General features: G+C 39.6%; 1 protein-coding gene across 1 annotated transcript in view; it reads right to left on the reverse strand.

Moving 5' to 3' along the window:
* The window catches only part of LOC104529568 (cohesin subunit SA-2), a 60,317-nt gene that overhangs the window by 4,915 nt on the left and 38,833 nt on the right, over window positions 1-16,569 (reverse strand). The window contains exons 17-28 of the mRNA XM_029086469.1: window positions 16,120-16,212; window positions 15,945-16,034; window positions 14,736-14,939; window positions 13,217-13,293; window positions 12,146-12,233; window positions 11,004-11,081; window positions 9,008-9,100; window positions 8,108-8,276; window positions 6,031-6,182; window positions 5,083-5,184; window positions 3,641-3,795; window positions 3,396-3,524 (exon numbers count right to left, since the gene is read on the reverse strand). Of these exons, the coding sequence (XP_028942302.1) occupies window positions 3,396-3,524; window positions 3,641-3,795; window positions 5,083-5,184; window positions 6,031-6,182; window positions 8,108-8,276; window positions 9,008-9,100; window positions 11,004-11,081; window positions 12,146-12,233; window positions 13,217-13,293; window positions 14,736-14,939; window positions 15,945-16,034; window positions 16,120-16,212 (1,430 nt within the window). The remainder of the gene's footprint in view (window positions 1-3,395; window positions 3,525-3,640; window positions 3,796-5,082; window positions 5,185-6,030; window positions 6,183-8,107; window positions 8,277-9,007; window positions 9,101-11,003; window positions 11,082-12,145; window positions 12,234-13,216; window positions 13,294-14,735; window positions 14,940-15,944; window positions 16,035-16,119; window positions 16,213-16,569) is intronic.

Raw genomic sequence — 16,569 nt, forward strand, 5'->3', positions numbered from 1 at the left:
CATTACCCCTTTTCTATAATATCATCTCAAACTCAATCCAATTCTCTCAGGTTCCCAATAAAATGTCAAGTATCTGCAAGAAGCAGTTAACAGCTCTGCAGTTAGGACAACACACAAGGAGCAGTTCAAATCCCTGTTCTGCCTGATTCAATCCAGAGACTTGACACTGGGCCTCCCTGAATCCCAGGTGAAGCTCTCACCTTTTCTGGAGCAAAGAGGTCTCCTTCCAACATTCTTTTTGAAAAACGGGACATTTCTGACAGAGTCTTTCTGACCCATTCCTACTTCATAACAATAAGAAAAGAAAACCAAAGTCTGTCTCGGGATTACAAACAGGATATTCACTACATTTCAGCTACAGCTCATCACTTTCAAATCAAGCCCAGTACTGTTGAAACAGACCCCACCTTAGCAAATACCAGAAGTGACAGTTTTAATGCCAGCCTGCACACTATATTATTCTTTCTTTGATTAGGAGTGTGGCCTGGAAAATATCAGGCATTTCATTCGCTTTGCAAAACAAGAAAACCGGTGCTGGGAGGAGGTTAGGGCAAGCGCCGACTCCGAAACAATTAGAGTCTTGGACTCTGGGAGCCCCAGGGATCAAGAAACCCTGGTAATGGAATTTGTTGGTTTCAAACAAGCGTGTATTGTAACTACTGTTTTAGGGTCTAATCCAACTGCTATCAATGTCAATGGAAAGACTCCTACTGATTCAGGAATCAGGCCCTTCATGCTGCTTGTTATTCAATAATTCATTTCTTGTGTGCATTTTGTGGCACAGAGCAATTGACAAGTCCGATGTTTTACTGCTACAGCCTGGGCAATTACAGGGGAGGAGGTTAAAATCCATAGACTTTGATGGTGTTGAAATATACTCCTTTCTAACAAATGCCCATATTCTGTATCTCATCTGTTACAGATACATTCACATATGTTAACATACAGACCTGAACATCAATCCTATGATTAATAATAAAAATGAAAATAACCAGATGTTTATTTCTGAAAGTTCATGTTGACCTAAAACATTCCATCCAGTAATTTATGATGGAGCTAAACCTAAATATTTCTAAGGGGAAATATAATCTCCAGCCCCTGCAAGGCATTTTAGGCCTCCCAGAATAGAAACTGTTACTCTAGAAACATGGTCTGAATGTAGTTGTGGATAAAATTGCAATTTCCCCCCTTGTGAATTTTATTGTTTCCCATTTGTTCCCAGCAACAGTGGGAAGGTACAAAGCAGAAGGAACTGAAGTCAAAGTGCATTCTCTGCTAGGTTCTGTATTTCCCATCAATTAATAAACCTACCTGAATGTATCTAATACATTCAGGAATATACTTCTGGAATATATCCTCCTGTCAAGAAGTTAAATATAGCTCTATGAAAAAAAATATCAGGATTTAGCTTTAAATCTCCTCACATCAATGATGAAATATTTTCCTCTTAATTAAAAATTACTCCGTGGAGGTAAATGAAATGACAAAGATTTTCAAGGATGGATTAACAGAAATCTACTTATGGCATGAGTGTCACCACACAGATGATAAAAGCTCTTTAAAATCCAGACAACATGGACAGAGTTGTACAGAAACTGTACAGAATAGGAAGTGGCTGGAGCACCTCCCCTGTGAGGACAGGCAGAGAGAGTTGGGGCTGTTCAGCCTGGAGAAGAGAAGGCCCCGGGGGACCTTTTTGCTGCCTTTCAATATATAAAGGGGGTCTACCAGAAAGATGGGGAGGGAGTCTTTATCAGGGAGTCTAGTGATAAGATGAGCGGTAATGGCTTTAAACTGAAAGAGGGCAGGTTTAGATTAGATATTAGGAAGAAATTCTTCACTGTGAGGGTGGTCAGACACTGGAACAGGTTGCCCAGAGAAGCTGTGGATGCCCCCTCCCTGGAAGTGTTTAAGGCCAGGCTGGATGAGGCTTTAAGCACCTTGGTCTAGTGGAAGGTGTCCCTGCTGATGGCAGGGGGGTTGGAATGGGATGGTCTTTAAGGTCCCTTCCAACCCAAACACTTCTGTGATTCTATGGTTCTATGAAAACCAATTCTAGCTGTAGATCTCAAAGATATTCTCTGAGAAAAATGCAATAATAGAAAGGGATGTTATCGCTACCCATAGATTATTCACTTTAGATTTACAAGGTGTTGTAATCAGCATATGTCAAATATTTTTCTTCTGTATTTTGCATTTTGTGTTTTAATTAATTTTTTAAAAATACATTGTTTGGGTAGCTGGCAATCGTTAAGAAATTGCGTTTGTCATGTAAAGCAACAGGAAAGCAGACATTTTACCACTCTTGACCCTTGTTATATAAAAACTGCTTGAAGATCCCCATTGAATTTAACCTTCAATTTAAGACAAAGTGACACAGGAGCAAACAAGTTACACAGGGCTCAGCAAGATATGATGGTTGGGGCTTTTTCCATTCTGATGACTTCTTCTCCAAAGTGGAACTTTTCTCGTCAAGTACTGGCATGATTTGCTCAGAAATTCAAAAAGGCAGATGTGTCTTAATGTTTCATCTTATATTCTCATGTCTTCAAATATGCTCTCAGGAAAATAGAAATACTTGTTACGTATTTTGCAATAGTTTTTACAGTATCTGTAAATAGGAGACTGAAGTGCAGAGATCCAGATCCAAAATAAGCAGCGCTGACTAGGGAAGTAATGACAAAAGTCAAACAGAAGGAAGAACATTATTTCCTTCTCAAAACTGACTGGAGTTGAGGCAAGTGAAGGAGGGAATAAGAGGCATAATCATACATCTCTCTTCAGATGCCTAATTCCCCATGATGCCAAAATAAGGCTATCATTTTTATATTATTAAATGTAAATATTTAAACCACTGTAAAACACAGGTCCAGCTGGATCGGGGCATATTCCCCTGTAAGTAGTAAATTCTTGAATTTAAATATCTACATTATGAACAGTGTCATGGATATTTCCATTCCAAATATATTCCAATGAACTCACATAATTGAGTCCCAAAGCTGTGGAATTAGATGATCATAAAATAACGAACCAGGCACTCTCTTCCTCAGTCTTTTCTGCTTTACTTTTCTGTTCAGCAAAGCATTGCTAGCCAGCCAAGTTGCAAATCTCTTCCACCAAATTAACATTGTCTTTCCTTTAGAAGAATTGTCATATGTGGCCACAACTATGTCTAAAAAAGATCTAGAATGCATACTGCACATACAATCTGAAATAACCACTACTACAAAATTCAACAAGTGTCTCTCAAACTGACAGCCTCAGGGGCAGATTGATTTCAAAGGTTCTCTGAAAAGCCCTTGAGCAACTTCTGCAACACTGAAGGTCAAGTGTCCCATGTACAGGAATACACAAAACACAAACTGTGTATGACAGTATACAAGAACTTAACTTACACGAGTCTTTTGTCTGGCTTTAGCAGCTTGTTGGAAAATTCACTGATGATTAACAGAAAGCTCAAGTTAGGAGGCAAGCATTTTCCACCTACTCCAGTAGCTCCTTGAAAAGCAAATTCAATCCCTTCCCTGTTGGAAGAAAAAAAAAAAAAAAAAAAAAAAAAAAAGAGAGAACAGTAGAGCAATAAAGCAGACAGCTAACAAAAGCAATGACCAGGGACAAAGTGATGTTACGTGGCACATACTTGTGTATCATGGCTACAGATTCCCTAGACTTCACTTGGTCCCAGCCAAACGTTAGTGAAAAGCGACGAGCAAGTTCTTTCATATTTGTGAAGGAAGCAGAGGAGAAGTCCACACCGCTACTGCTGTCTTGGCTTTCTGCATGTGTCTGAAACACCTGCAAAAGAAGTCTCAGATAAGCCACCAGATGTAATCCTACAGGCAAACAAAGCACCAGGAGGACACAGAGACATGCACAGCAAACAACAGTTTACAAAGAAGTCTTACAAAAGAGCAGGTAAGTCACGTGCTTCAGAAGCACGGGACTGGAACAATGACAAGCAACTGACACAAAGGACACCTGTACGTCACAGATAGGCACAAATCAAAAAATAAAAACAAAAACTTATGTGCATGAACAGAGAACCGGTTCCTGAAGATGGTGGCTCCACTGACCCCACCACCACATCGCCCCAGAGGCCTAATTTGCCCGAGAGGCTTTCAGAATATCAGCATGTGGACATAAAGCAGCAAGTTCGGCAGAAGCACAGTCCAATTTCTGAGAGTGAGACTGGGTCAAGAGCTTTTCTCAAGCCCAGTTAACTATGTTCATGTAACAGAACATGGAGGTAGCTTGTTCTCTTCAACCTGTTAACTTTCAAGGTCAAGCAAAGGCCAAAAAGGGTCTGTTGTCTATGTGATACCTAAACACAAAGTCCTGACTATGTCAGCAGAATATATGTAGCCAAATGCTGCTTAGCCTCATCTAAGCTCAGATTTCAGGGGCCAGTTCACAGACCTAAGCCCCTGGCAATGTGTGTGAAATAAGCAAAGCTCATGTGTCAGTACCTCCTAGGAAGAGCCTGCTCTGTGCCTTACAGCACAACTCCCAAGCTAGAAGCAGCTCTGGTCATGGGCAGAGCTGGCAAAAGCAGCTGCTAAAATAGCTAACTGGCCTCATCAGTCAGCAGCTGCAAGCCCCAGCAACTGAGACCCTTCAGAAGAGCTGTGACCCACTTTCTTCCAGAAAAAAATACTGAAAATACTGGGGATTAGAGCTGGCCAGCCACAGACACATCTGTGCTTCCTCAAACTCAATAGGAATTGAGGTAGGCCATAAAAACCAGAATAATATCCTTAACCTTTGTTAAGGTTAAGAGATACCTACCACGTCTCAAGAAACACTCTATAATCTCACATCAGTCCTAACACATTTGTAAGATTAAAAATAAGATTAAAAATTGTGCACAAAATTACATTTTAAAACAAATGTAATTATTTGAAAGGAGTTTTAATTACAACATGCAAAACCAACACACATGTAGAAAGTACAAGCAAGGAAACTATCTCTTCCACTAGGTTTTCAAATGAATTTGAATAATTATGGCAAGGCAGGTAAAAAAACTCCAGTATGAATACAGTCACCATAAGAGCCCCTGGCCTCTTGCTTTTATCTGAACCTTACCCGCTGCAGACAGAGAATCAGTGTCTTGGCACTCTGAATTTTGTTATTGTGCCTCGTCTTGCTTAACGTTTCTTTAATTATGTCTCCAAAATCATTGTAGGTCTATTAAGAGCAACAAAACAAGTTAGGATTATCATTCCTTCTTTAGCTCTGGGAGTACACAAAACACATGACTATATTCATATGACACAAGAAGTTCATAAAACATTCACTATATCAGAACATCCATGCCAAAAGATGAAAACTGGACTTTTTATATTATTTCATACATAAAGTAATGGTCTGCTCCTTTAATACTAATGTGAGGATTAAAGTTACACTGAAATTGTTAAGTATTAATTATAACAAAAGAACAAAGCCCCCTCAGGAGAGAAACAGTTTTCTATATTTAACCAGTGCTTGCCTTGGGCCCAATGAAGTAAAGACTGCAATCCATACTCAGGTATTTCCAAACTCCTGTTAGTTGACTCAAGGAAACTGCCAACACCATGCTGCTCTCAGCCCTCCTGAAACCCACTTCAGAGTGGCTGAAGCTCTACCAATTGTCTAAACACCAGGACTCATCTGAAATCTAGGCAATCTGCCTATGGACTGTGTGAGCTGCATGAATTAAGCAGACTGCTTCAGTGTGAGAGTCTCTGTAGTTAAAACACTCTCCCAGCCATACACTGCTCCTCTGCAATGGCCTCTCTGGAGAAACTGAGGAGCAGATGTTCAGACAGACATACCCTCTATTCAAGCCTCAGTTACTTTGGCTGCAGTGAGGTAACTCTGCAGAGTAAAGAGGAGAGATTTGTCCCACTCTTGCTTGACTTTATAGCTCTTTTGTGATTGCACAAGGATTCTGAGCCATAAGACTATTAAGAAAACATCTTTCACAAACACTGGAGTCACTTTCAAAAACTAAAATGCACTGATAGGCAAAGCAACCTTATCTGAAAAAATTACCTTCACATAATACTTGTAGATCTCGGCAGCCGCAGTCATCTCTACCACATTATACACTATTAGCTTGCAATATGCTGCAAGAAGACTCCGCTTGTTGTGCAAGTCATCAAGTTTGCAACTTTCATCCTTTTTCTCCTCCTCTTCTGTCAGGTCTAGAGAAACAAAAGCATTGAAGCTTTGTTCTACTACTTTATTCAAGATATCTCAATTTTAATGACCAACTTTCATCCAAATAACAGAGACTCAGCTGTTCAGTCAGCACACTAAGCAACAGATGCCAGAGCTCATTCCTGTGTATATCAGAAAACACAGGTTTATTTCCATTTCAGAGCCTGCAGCTGATGACAGTGAAAATGAGTTATTTCCAGTTATTTTGATCTTCATAGGGCTTTTGCATTTCTACTAGTCAGAATCTCCTTGTACAACACTGCTCACAGCTACAGAACAGAACCAAACATAGCGCAGGCTAACAGGCACAAACACACCAAATGGGGAGACTAGACAAACTGCAACAAGGACTGTTGCAGGTTTTTTTTCCTGGAATAACACAGATCCTAGAAAACCAGAACATAACTCATCAGAAATCCCACAAAAGTTGCCATACACAGTCAACAAGAGTTCAGATGAAACCTTTCAAGTGATTATCAACAAGGGTGAAAGAAAAAAGTAATTTCATATCATTACATATTAAGTCTCTGGAACACAGGTTAATTACTAGCTGGATAACTTGTGGAAAACAAATACACTTAAGAGTCTTCCAACACAGCTATGAAGGTGCTTGGGGAGAGCTTCTTGCAGCAGGAGAGCTGAGATATGCTCTTTTCTGCTGCAAATGTAATCGACCAACTGCCAAAAGGCTTTGGTCTTTGGCCTATGATTTTGATGTGGACTGTTCCTACTTCTAGCATGACTGTGGGCCTGGAAACAAACATAAGGCAAGTGACTGATCAGAACTATCTGCAAATTAGAGTTAAAACTAAAATGGAGCAGCTGCCAGCTGTGCACACAGACAAGCACATCCACAGCGTGACCAAAATCACTCATCCGGGAAGGAATATGCAATAGGATGAGAGGGATCTTTTGTGGGAAGGACTGAGAAATTAAAAGCATCACACAAAATGGGTTTGAAACAGATCTCAGCCCCTCAAACCCAAAACAGGATCAATTTTATCACTTTCAGATATGTAACATATGCAACCTGAAACACAGCCTGCTTCAAAAACTCCCACAACTAGGATACTACAACCAACTTGAGCGATCTTTTCTATTGTATCTCTCTCTTTACCAATAAGGATTCTCTTCTAGTATCTCCCTGTTGCAATTTAGGCCCATCGCTTCTTGCGTATGCACTGTGACCTGAAGAAGTGTGGTACCCAAAACTGAACACAGAACTCCACCTGAACAGCTGAAGGACAAGAGTTTGACACAGTAATCTAGAACAATTCTTGTTTTTTCAAAGTATGACACTTGAACTTGGCCTCAAAACCACAATAAATTAACAGTCTGTTTTCAAAACACTCCAAAAAGAAACCAGCCTTCACAGTAACAGCCTCAATATGGCATCTGAATGTGCTTGAAAAAGGCAACAGAACTACAATTACTATTTCCTACTAAATCTGTCCTACATCTCCCAAATCAAAATCCACTAGTCCTTTACTCTGATGGCTTAGAAGTGTCCATGCATTGACAGTCACACTGTAACACTGCAAGGCCTTCCTCTAACACCATCATCTATAGCACCAAAGTCAGTTTACCAAATACTTTTACATTCTCACCCATCCCTGCATTACCTCAGCCCTTTTCATCCTACAATTAAATCGGCAGCTATTTCCTGTCATTGATCCAGAGTGGATACAGGTCAGCCACTTTGTCTGTAAAGAGGACCAATCAAAAAAAAAACAAACAAAAAAACAAACAAAAAAACAAAAAAAACAAAAAAAAAAAAACAAAAAAAAAAAAAACAACCTCCCTGGCCACCCTGCCCTTAAAAAAGACCAGTCCCTTTTCCTGATATGTTCAGTACAGATGACAAATGACAGCAAAAGTGGTAGATTTTTTTCCAGTGATGATGTCTAACCTTTGCTTTCCTCTTCTTCCTCCATGAAAACATGTTCCTGGATAAACAAAAGCAGTTTTTCCTGAAGTGATGTGCTAGGAAGATAACCTAGAAGTCCAACTGCTTCTTCATTATTATTTGAATCCTGATGACTCAAAATCAGCAACCAGTCACAGAGTATCATAAAGGCCTGTATAAAGCAAACAAAGCCAAAGAAGGATTTAGAGACCACATTACTTTTCATGCCAACTCCACTTTGCATCACCATAAAACACCAGAAGTCACAATCTAGCTTCTATCCAACTTTTCTTCCTTGCAAACTAAAGATTTCTGGTTCTTCTCAGCGTGTGATAAAATGCCACAGGTAAGCCCTTCCAGAAACTGTACCTTAACGTACAGTATATACAAGTATCATGCATGAACACCACCTAAAGATTTTCAAACCTCCATGGGAAGGAAGAAGGGCTCTAATATGTTAGAATATCTCTCTTTTTACATGTGAATCACTGGACAATTTCTCCTCTTTTTTTTTTTTTAATTTTTTTAAGTTATATTCATAGCAAAACATTAATAAAGCAATGACAGCAACCAGTACACTGATCAGTCTAATCAGAAAATACAATGATTATCAACTGGCAAATGTAGTCATTCAGATTCAGGCCTTGATTCTGCAGATGGACCCATGCAGACACATTATCTATACTTGATTAAAGCACTAACTTTCGTATCATTTTAACTAACATAACTTTAATTTTCCTTCAAAATAAATAGTTGAAGAGTGGGGTTCTTTAAGTTATTTCTCTGCTAAGATACAAAAAATATAAGAAATCAGTAGAAGGAAATACTAGTGTGAAAAGAAAGGCAGACATTTAAAGGGAAGACTGAGCATGTACGTTAGTTAAGTGACAGAGAAACACAAACCTTTTGTCTTACATCTTTCTCCTTATGGTGGAGGAAACACATGCAAATCTGACTGAAATGTCTCATCTCTCTTCTTAGTGCAAAAAGAGTCTCCTAAAAACATATTTAGGAAAAGTGACAGGACAAATATGTTAGGGACTACAACTCAAGAGAGAATTACAGAACTAAAAACAGTTGCATCTTTCTTCCACTGATATTACTCATTTAAGATAGCACAGCTGATGACATTATGAAAGAAGCTGACATCCCACAGTAGTAACAGCTTCCTAGCTATGAACAACATTAAAACCATGTCTTGTTTTCAGGTACAATATCTGGGATAGAAAGGTCAGCCTATGAAAATATATATACTTCCCACCCACCCCCCCTCGATTCTGATGCAGAAATATGGCGACTACTAGTAGGATATGTGCACCTGTCACACTTGCTGAGGCTGGTGGCATTCAGCAAGTCACAAACTCTTTGTTTCTCCATCTGTAGAATGGGTAGCTTTAATAGCATGTATTATCTTATTCACTTATTCACTTCAGCTTGTTCTTATAAAGCAATGATAATGATTTCCACTTTAGAGATGGAAGTAGAGTCATAAAAACTCTGGTCCATCCCACCTAATTTTCAATGTAAATTGCCTTCTGGAGTTGCTCTTCTCTCTCCCTCTATTGATTACAGAGGGAACGCAGTTTAAATATGCTGCTAACTTTGGCACTCAGAAACTCAGACACCTCTACTTGTTCAGATAAATCCAGCAAGAAAGACTATTTGATTTGCCCACAGCCACATAAAAGACTTTCTGATCCTTCACCAGGTCCCAGCTGTTGCGCTGCACTGAGCTTTAAGCAGTCAATAGAAGAGGAATGCCCTTACAGGAGGGCTGGATTTCATGCTATGCAACTGTATCTTTGTAAGAAAGGCGATCCAACCAGGGCACCCTGCAAAGAAGCAGAGGAGGAAGCAAAACATTGCCTTAAAACTATTGGGTGAGGGGGGAGTGGGGGAGAAGAAACAGACCTAGAGCTGCTGTCCAGGAAATGTTCTTTTTTGCTCTTGGAACTTCTCTCTCTGCCAACATCCAGATTTGGCCCTGCAGAGTGGGCTGTAACATTATGCCTCCAATCAAAATCTGCTCCCATATGAAAGGCCAAATTAAAAAATATGCTGCCCCATTATCAGTCAAGCTAACTGTGTCTGGACTGAAAGGCAGAACATATTAGAGCAGTGAGAGATGCAGACATCCACACAGGAATGGAACGGGACAGGAATAGACTGTGAATCAGTCACCAAACGGGTAACTTCCCAGCTAGCATTTCTCACACAAAACAAATATCCGTGTCAGAGTCCTGTTCTGTACACACAGGAGCACCGGGGGAAGGGGACAGAATGACAGAGGCAGCAACACTGGGTGTAGTCAGAAATCACCACAGAGGAGCCACACAGGTACCAAAGCATAAAAGAGTTTTCCTCTCTGGCATTTTCAACTAGACTGTCTTCTGAAATACCTGCCAGAGCTTGGCACTTTATAAAACCAATTAAGAAAGTAAATAAATCAGCTGATGAGAAAATTACCACTTTCTTCAAACTTTCTGCCAGAAATATAAGTAAAACAAGAAAATAAAAACCAAACAAAGCAACAGGACTTCCTGGAGTTTTCATTGAATATTCTTTGCTGCTTAAAGCAAGAAAACAACAAACTGTTTGGCAGTGGAACAAGTTTCTTATCTCCATCAAGCCCCAGGAATTCAATGCACATGTTTTGCAGTAAAAATAGAGGTGAGCCATTGTTCACTTATTCTCTTGCAGACTGAAAAAGCATAAACACTTTTAAAAAAAGAAGGGCAAGGCAGAGAGAAAATGCCTCAACTCAGTTTGGTTTCCTCAAGAAAACAAACAAATTATCTTCTTAGAAGGGTTGTTTTTTTCTAGCAATCTGAGAACAGAAAAGCAACTTAAAGTTCTAGAAACACAACTCTGGGTTTCAAAATTACATGGAGTGGCTAACCTTGGGAGAATTTTCTGAAACTGCAGCTAGTTGCCACAGGAGAGAAAAATATGTGCACTGGAGAGCTGGCAGGATCATCTGTAAATAAAAACACATGTCCTTTATTTACATTAAAGACTCAACAGCACAAAGATTAGGACTAAATAAAGCATCCAAGCCTGACATTCTACATGCTGTTTGCATGACCATTTCTGCACTGTTATGTAGAATCTCAAAATAAATTTAATAGGTTTACATACAAGCAAACATTGCCTGCTGAGAAACTTCATTACTAAGGTGCTGCTTCTACCGAACTCTGTAAAGTTCTCTGTAAACTCTGTAAAGAACTCCGTAAAGTAAATGGAACGTAAGCATGTACTAAAAAGGGTGTTCACAGAGGCTAACTTTAGCTCTGCAGTCTTTGGCGAAAGGCAGACTCCCCCAGAGGGCAAGTCAGAGCAGAAGCCAAACCTTAGTGCTTCAATGCTCCACCCAAAGGAGTCCACCTCTACCCACTGGCTGCAGGCTCTCTCTACTCAACTAAATTTTACGCCTTCCTACATAACCTCAGGTTTTCTCCTGAAAATAGGGGCTGATTAACATTCATGACTGCCAGAGTACTTCATCTTGTAATCCTAGGACATACACCTCCATCTTGGCATAGCCAATGTTTCAGTTGAGGCAACTAGACAACCAAAAGGCTGCAGTTGAGACAACTGGTAATTACAAACCATCTGCAGCAAGAGTCAGTGTGCAAGCAACAGGTACGAAGTATTCCAATTTATTGTTACATACAATCTATAAGGGTCTCCTCACACTCCCAACAATTTCACTTCTACTGAGAGCAAGACTGCAGTCAATGGGAAGTACTGAGCATGACAGAGGATAATTCCAGATGTCAGATGATTATCGTAGCTTTGGACAATCTCCAAAATAAACAAATCTATGGCACAAATTTCACAATTCCAATAACATTATACCAAAGACAGTCTCAGTTTCCCAGACTCAGAAATGGGAACAGTATTTTCCTGCCTCATAGTACAGTTTATTTAATAGTACAAGATAGTTTAATGTACAACATAGTACAAGATTATTTAATGTTTCCTAACTTCCCTGCTTTCAACAAGAAAAACCTCTTTCAATGTTAAATATTAACAATTCACCAGAACAGGCAAACTCCCATGTTCCATTTCAAACACCAGCAACCTTAAAGTCTTGTCACATAGATTCCACTTGGTGAGATCATGGGCACTGCAAGTGAAAAAGAAACAATAGTGAAAATGAAATCATGAAGCAAGAAATGAAATCTCACCTGACCAAACAAGTTAAATGTATCCTATTTTTGCCTTCATCTGATGTACAACAATAACATTAAACAACTAATTATAAGGGGGCGGAGGGCACTGAAATCAAGTTTTTCATGATCTAACGCTGCAACCTTTAGTCCATAGCTTTATAGTCTGCATTCCTACCACAAAACTGCAGTGTTGTGAGAAGAGGAAAAATAAGTCTGGGCTCTGTACCTTTTCCTATACTCTATCGACACTCTCTAAGTGCCCAAAAAGTTCTAATAAACAATTTCTCCACCTCTCTTTAAAAGACTGTTTTTAATACTCTTCAGTGTTCACAACTCAACATTAGACTTCTCTTCGCAAAAACAGAGCAGCCCTAGAAGGCAAAATAGATAAAAGACACATTGAGAATAAGGCACAGTTCCTCCACCCTCTACTATCTTGCATGATAATTTACTTGGTGAACAATCCATGGAGAACCAAGCTTTTGAGAAATCCATCCTTTAACAAAAGATGATCAAATAAACTAAAACAAACAAAGCAGATTACATCTGCTGAGGAAAAAAGGCTGCATTCACTATACCCTCTTCAAACTGACCACCAGTGTTGACAGTAAGGCAGTGCAAAAGCATCCAGCTAGGAGGGAGGCACCACAGAGAGGAACTTTGTGTCCACTCTGACATCCCAACTCTGTAGCACACGCTTCTCATCCACATTAGGGCTGATGCTCCAGCCTCAGTAACAAGTCCAAAAAGAATTCCATATCCAAGAGTACAGTTCTGTTAAGAAGAAACTAAACCTTGCAGCACCTCTCACAGGGATCATTTTCATTCTCTTGTGAAAAATCTTATTAAATCCCACAAACGAGCCATTCTCACTTTGCACCTGTTAGGTCGATGCTTAAGTATATGGGAAAGTAAATTGTGTAAATAAATATCTCACTTATGAAAAGCTGCTACTCTTCTCAAAGCAGAGTGCATCTGGGAAATTTCTCCTGCATCCATACAAAATCCTTCTTCCTAAATGATGAAAGTTTGGGAAAGAGAAAGGAATTAGCCAGTGTGAGGCAAAGCAACTGCTCTGTTTTCTTCCCAACCAACCCACAAGTTTGAACTACTCTCCTCCAGCCCTCCCGAGTCCCTTCACCTTTAAACACACTACTTGTCTTCCTCTACAGTAAAAAGAAAACAACACATTGACTGCACAGAAATTTTATATAAGGAAATTTCCCTGTCATCAGTAAACCCACAGCAGCCTCCCTAGACTACAATATTGCTAACACAGAGTAAAAACTAGCAGGCTAACAGAGAAGTGCTAACCCTCAGACTCACAGGCCATTCATGGTCCCTCACACAGTTGTTAAGGATCTCTGGAAAGCTAACTGTTCACATGGTGCTGACTCTCCTTGCTTCCAGCTGCCAGATCACATTCAAAGATAGCTAAAAATACATTAAATACTTTCCCATAGATGCAATTGCTGTAGTTTCCACAAGTATACTACATGATTATGGGAGACAGTATATACAAGCAGGAATTAGAAGGGAGGGGTTCCAGGAGAAAAATCTCTTTATTTAGACATGGATTGCACTACGAAGGAGTTGAAGAATCCCTGGTCTAGCACTTATCTTGTTTCTCATAAGTACACATTCTCCCACATTGACATAGATATCTATTTAAGACCAACAAAATAAATCCAATCTGAGGTTAGGGGATTTTTTGGCTTGACACAGTTTACAATATCACAGTGTCCAATAAAAACCTGACAGTGTTAACTCTCATACCATGGCATGACACCTGTTCATGACGGCACAGTTGATCAGATCAGCTGCGGGCTTCTGTTGTTCAGTTCAGCCAGCAAGCTATTCATATCACCACCAGCTGTTTCTGCTTTTTAGAACTAATGAAAAACTTTGAGGGAGACTCTGCAGTCCTCCTTCAAGGGGAAAGTCAGCATTTCAAAGACCTCAAAGCTATATGATCTGCATTACAGACTGATGCTTTTTCTTTTTTTTTTTTTTTTTTCCTTAGTACTATCTCTACAGCCAAAGTGGCAGCTCAAAAGACATCTTGTGTACAGTCAAATATGTACAAGTACAGAACTATACCTTTTTGGGAACAGTCTCATCACCTACAGATCCACAGCAAGATCTTACACAGAGTATCTTTGGCATAGCAATGGAGCAACTATGGAGCTTAGGTCCAGAATATTCAGAAGACTTAAAATGCCCTGTTGCTGGCATGGACTACCTCATTTATTATTTTCCCCACTCTATTCCTGCCAAAATACATCTGCTTCATTAAAATGTAAACAGTCTTTTCAGAGACACAAACCCATCTTCGAAAGATCTGCTACCCTCAAGCAGAAACAGCAGGCAAAGAATAGTTCTATATCCCCTATAAGTGTTGTTTTCTTTTTTCATAGGGAAACAGTCTGTTTATCTCCACAATGACTCACACTCACCTTTTGCCAGAAGCCATCTAGTAGCTGGTTAAGCTGTCCCATCAACTCATCTATCAGTTGAGTTCGGGCATGATCCACCTGGCTATAGATGGCAATTTCTTCACTGCAGAGGATATAGTAAGTCCTGGAGGAAGCTTCAAGGACAGACATGTCAGAGTGTTTGGCCACAATGTCTTTTACCTCGCTCAGTAAAGCATCCAAATGCTGCAGGTGATAAAAGTAGTATTACAGGTAAATTGTACAAAAATGCACTTATGCTTTAGACACATTTCACTAGGCCCATATATCTCTACAAGTCATACAACCAAGAAGAAATAAATGCCAGTCTAAGGAGCAGAGGGACAGGATTGGAGGATACAACTCTTTACTGGGTTTATAGCTCTTTTTCATTATTATTATCTCTGGATCTTCCTAAAAAATGAAGCAACTGCTTTAAGTTCTACTTTAGCGTTACGTGTTTGGCACTACCTACAAATAAAGACAAAGGTAGGGAATAAAAAAATGCCTTTAGAAAGGACAGGTGTGTCTCCAAACAAGGGAAATTGTCTCCTTCAGCAGCAGAGGATGGAGAATGTTTCGGATCACGTCAGTAACTGGGGTCCACTCTTAGAGGAGGTAAACTCTGCCATTCTGCTGACTCTCTTCCAGTTAATATTGTGTGCTGAAATTAACCTAGGAGTGTTCATCTAGCATCACCTCCCTGTAAACATCCCTGATTAAGAATACATTAAGCTATTTCAAGGATTTCATCTATCTATTTCTGACCATCCCTCTCCCATCAGCAGACATATTATCTCCATTCTTATCTTTCAGTTACTATCATTCCCCAGCAGCTGGGAGTCAGTCTTCAAGAAAAACGAAACCTATTCTGAAGTAAACTCCTGGGAGACACCAGCTTAGACACATGGCATAACCCACCTTCTTTCCACCCAACAATGAGAAACCCAGGTCTGGGCCTACCACGTGAAACCACAAACCATTACCCACCAGGGCTAGTCACAGCATATCAGAACTGACAAGCACTAAGGCTTTTCTTTGGCAGCCCCACATGAAAGAGTAAAGCCTGAATGAAAACAGTTTCCTCAAGGTATGAGACCATTTCTTCATATTCCAATAGTCTCCTACTTGTTCCAAGTCCCAATAACTCTGTACATTGTCACTTAAATTTAGTGCATTCCACATGAACCGACTACCCCAATTCCTATTCACCTTCTCTAGATGTCCCGTACTGTAAACATCTAAATCATAATACTGAGGAATCTGCAGAAGATTGGCCACTTTTTGTGCATCTGTTGAAAACTGCAGAGAAAAAACAGGATATGAATACACTGCAGGAATTTTAATGAAATATTTAACATGCATTCACAGAGCAGCTGTTAGTTACCTTTGCCAAGAGCTGAGGAAGCACGATAATAAAGTGCTCAGTAATTTTGGTACAATCTTCCAATTGTATTTTCTTCTCTTTTACTGACAGAATCTGCAGATAAAGCATTTTGTTTGAATTATAACGTCTCTTGGATTTGAGTGAATTTTACATGTAACCCAAGGTTAACTCACAAGCCTCTGTCGAAAGCATAGGAAGCTAAGATAAAGATACTTTTCCACAGAGACAACCAGATATTTTTTAATTTTTTAACCTTAAATTAGATGCAAATCGCTGAACAGCTATATCTTGTGGATAAAATGCTCACCATTTGTCAATAACATGCTTTAACTAGCTTTCCTCTAATGCTCATCTCCTTCAACATCCTCTACTAATAAGATCTAGAGGTCAAAAGACATTGTCATTTCATAAACATAAGACATTTTATTTCCTAAGATATACCTACCACTA

The sequence above is a fragment of the Antrostomus carolinensis genome, unplaced genomic scaffold (assembly GCF_000700745.2).
Source record: "Antrostomus carolinensis isolate BGI_N321 unplaced genomic scaffold, ASM70074v2 scaffold6598, whole genome shotgun sequence".
Taxonomy (NCBI): domain Eukaryota; kingdom Metazoa; phylum Chordata; class Aves; order Caprimulgiformes; family Caprimulgidae; genus Antrostomus; species Antrostomus carolinensis.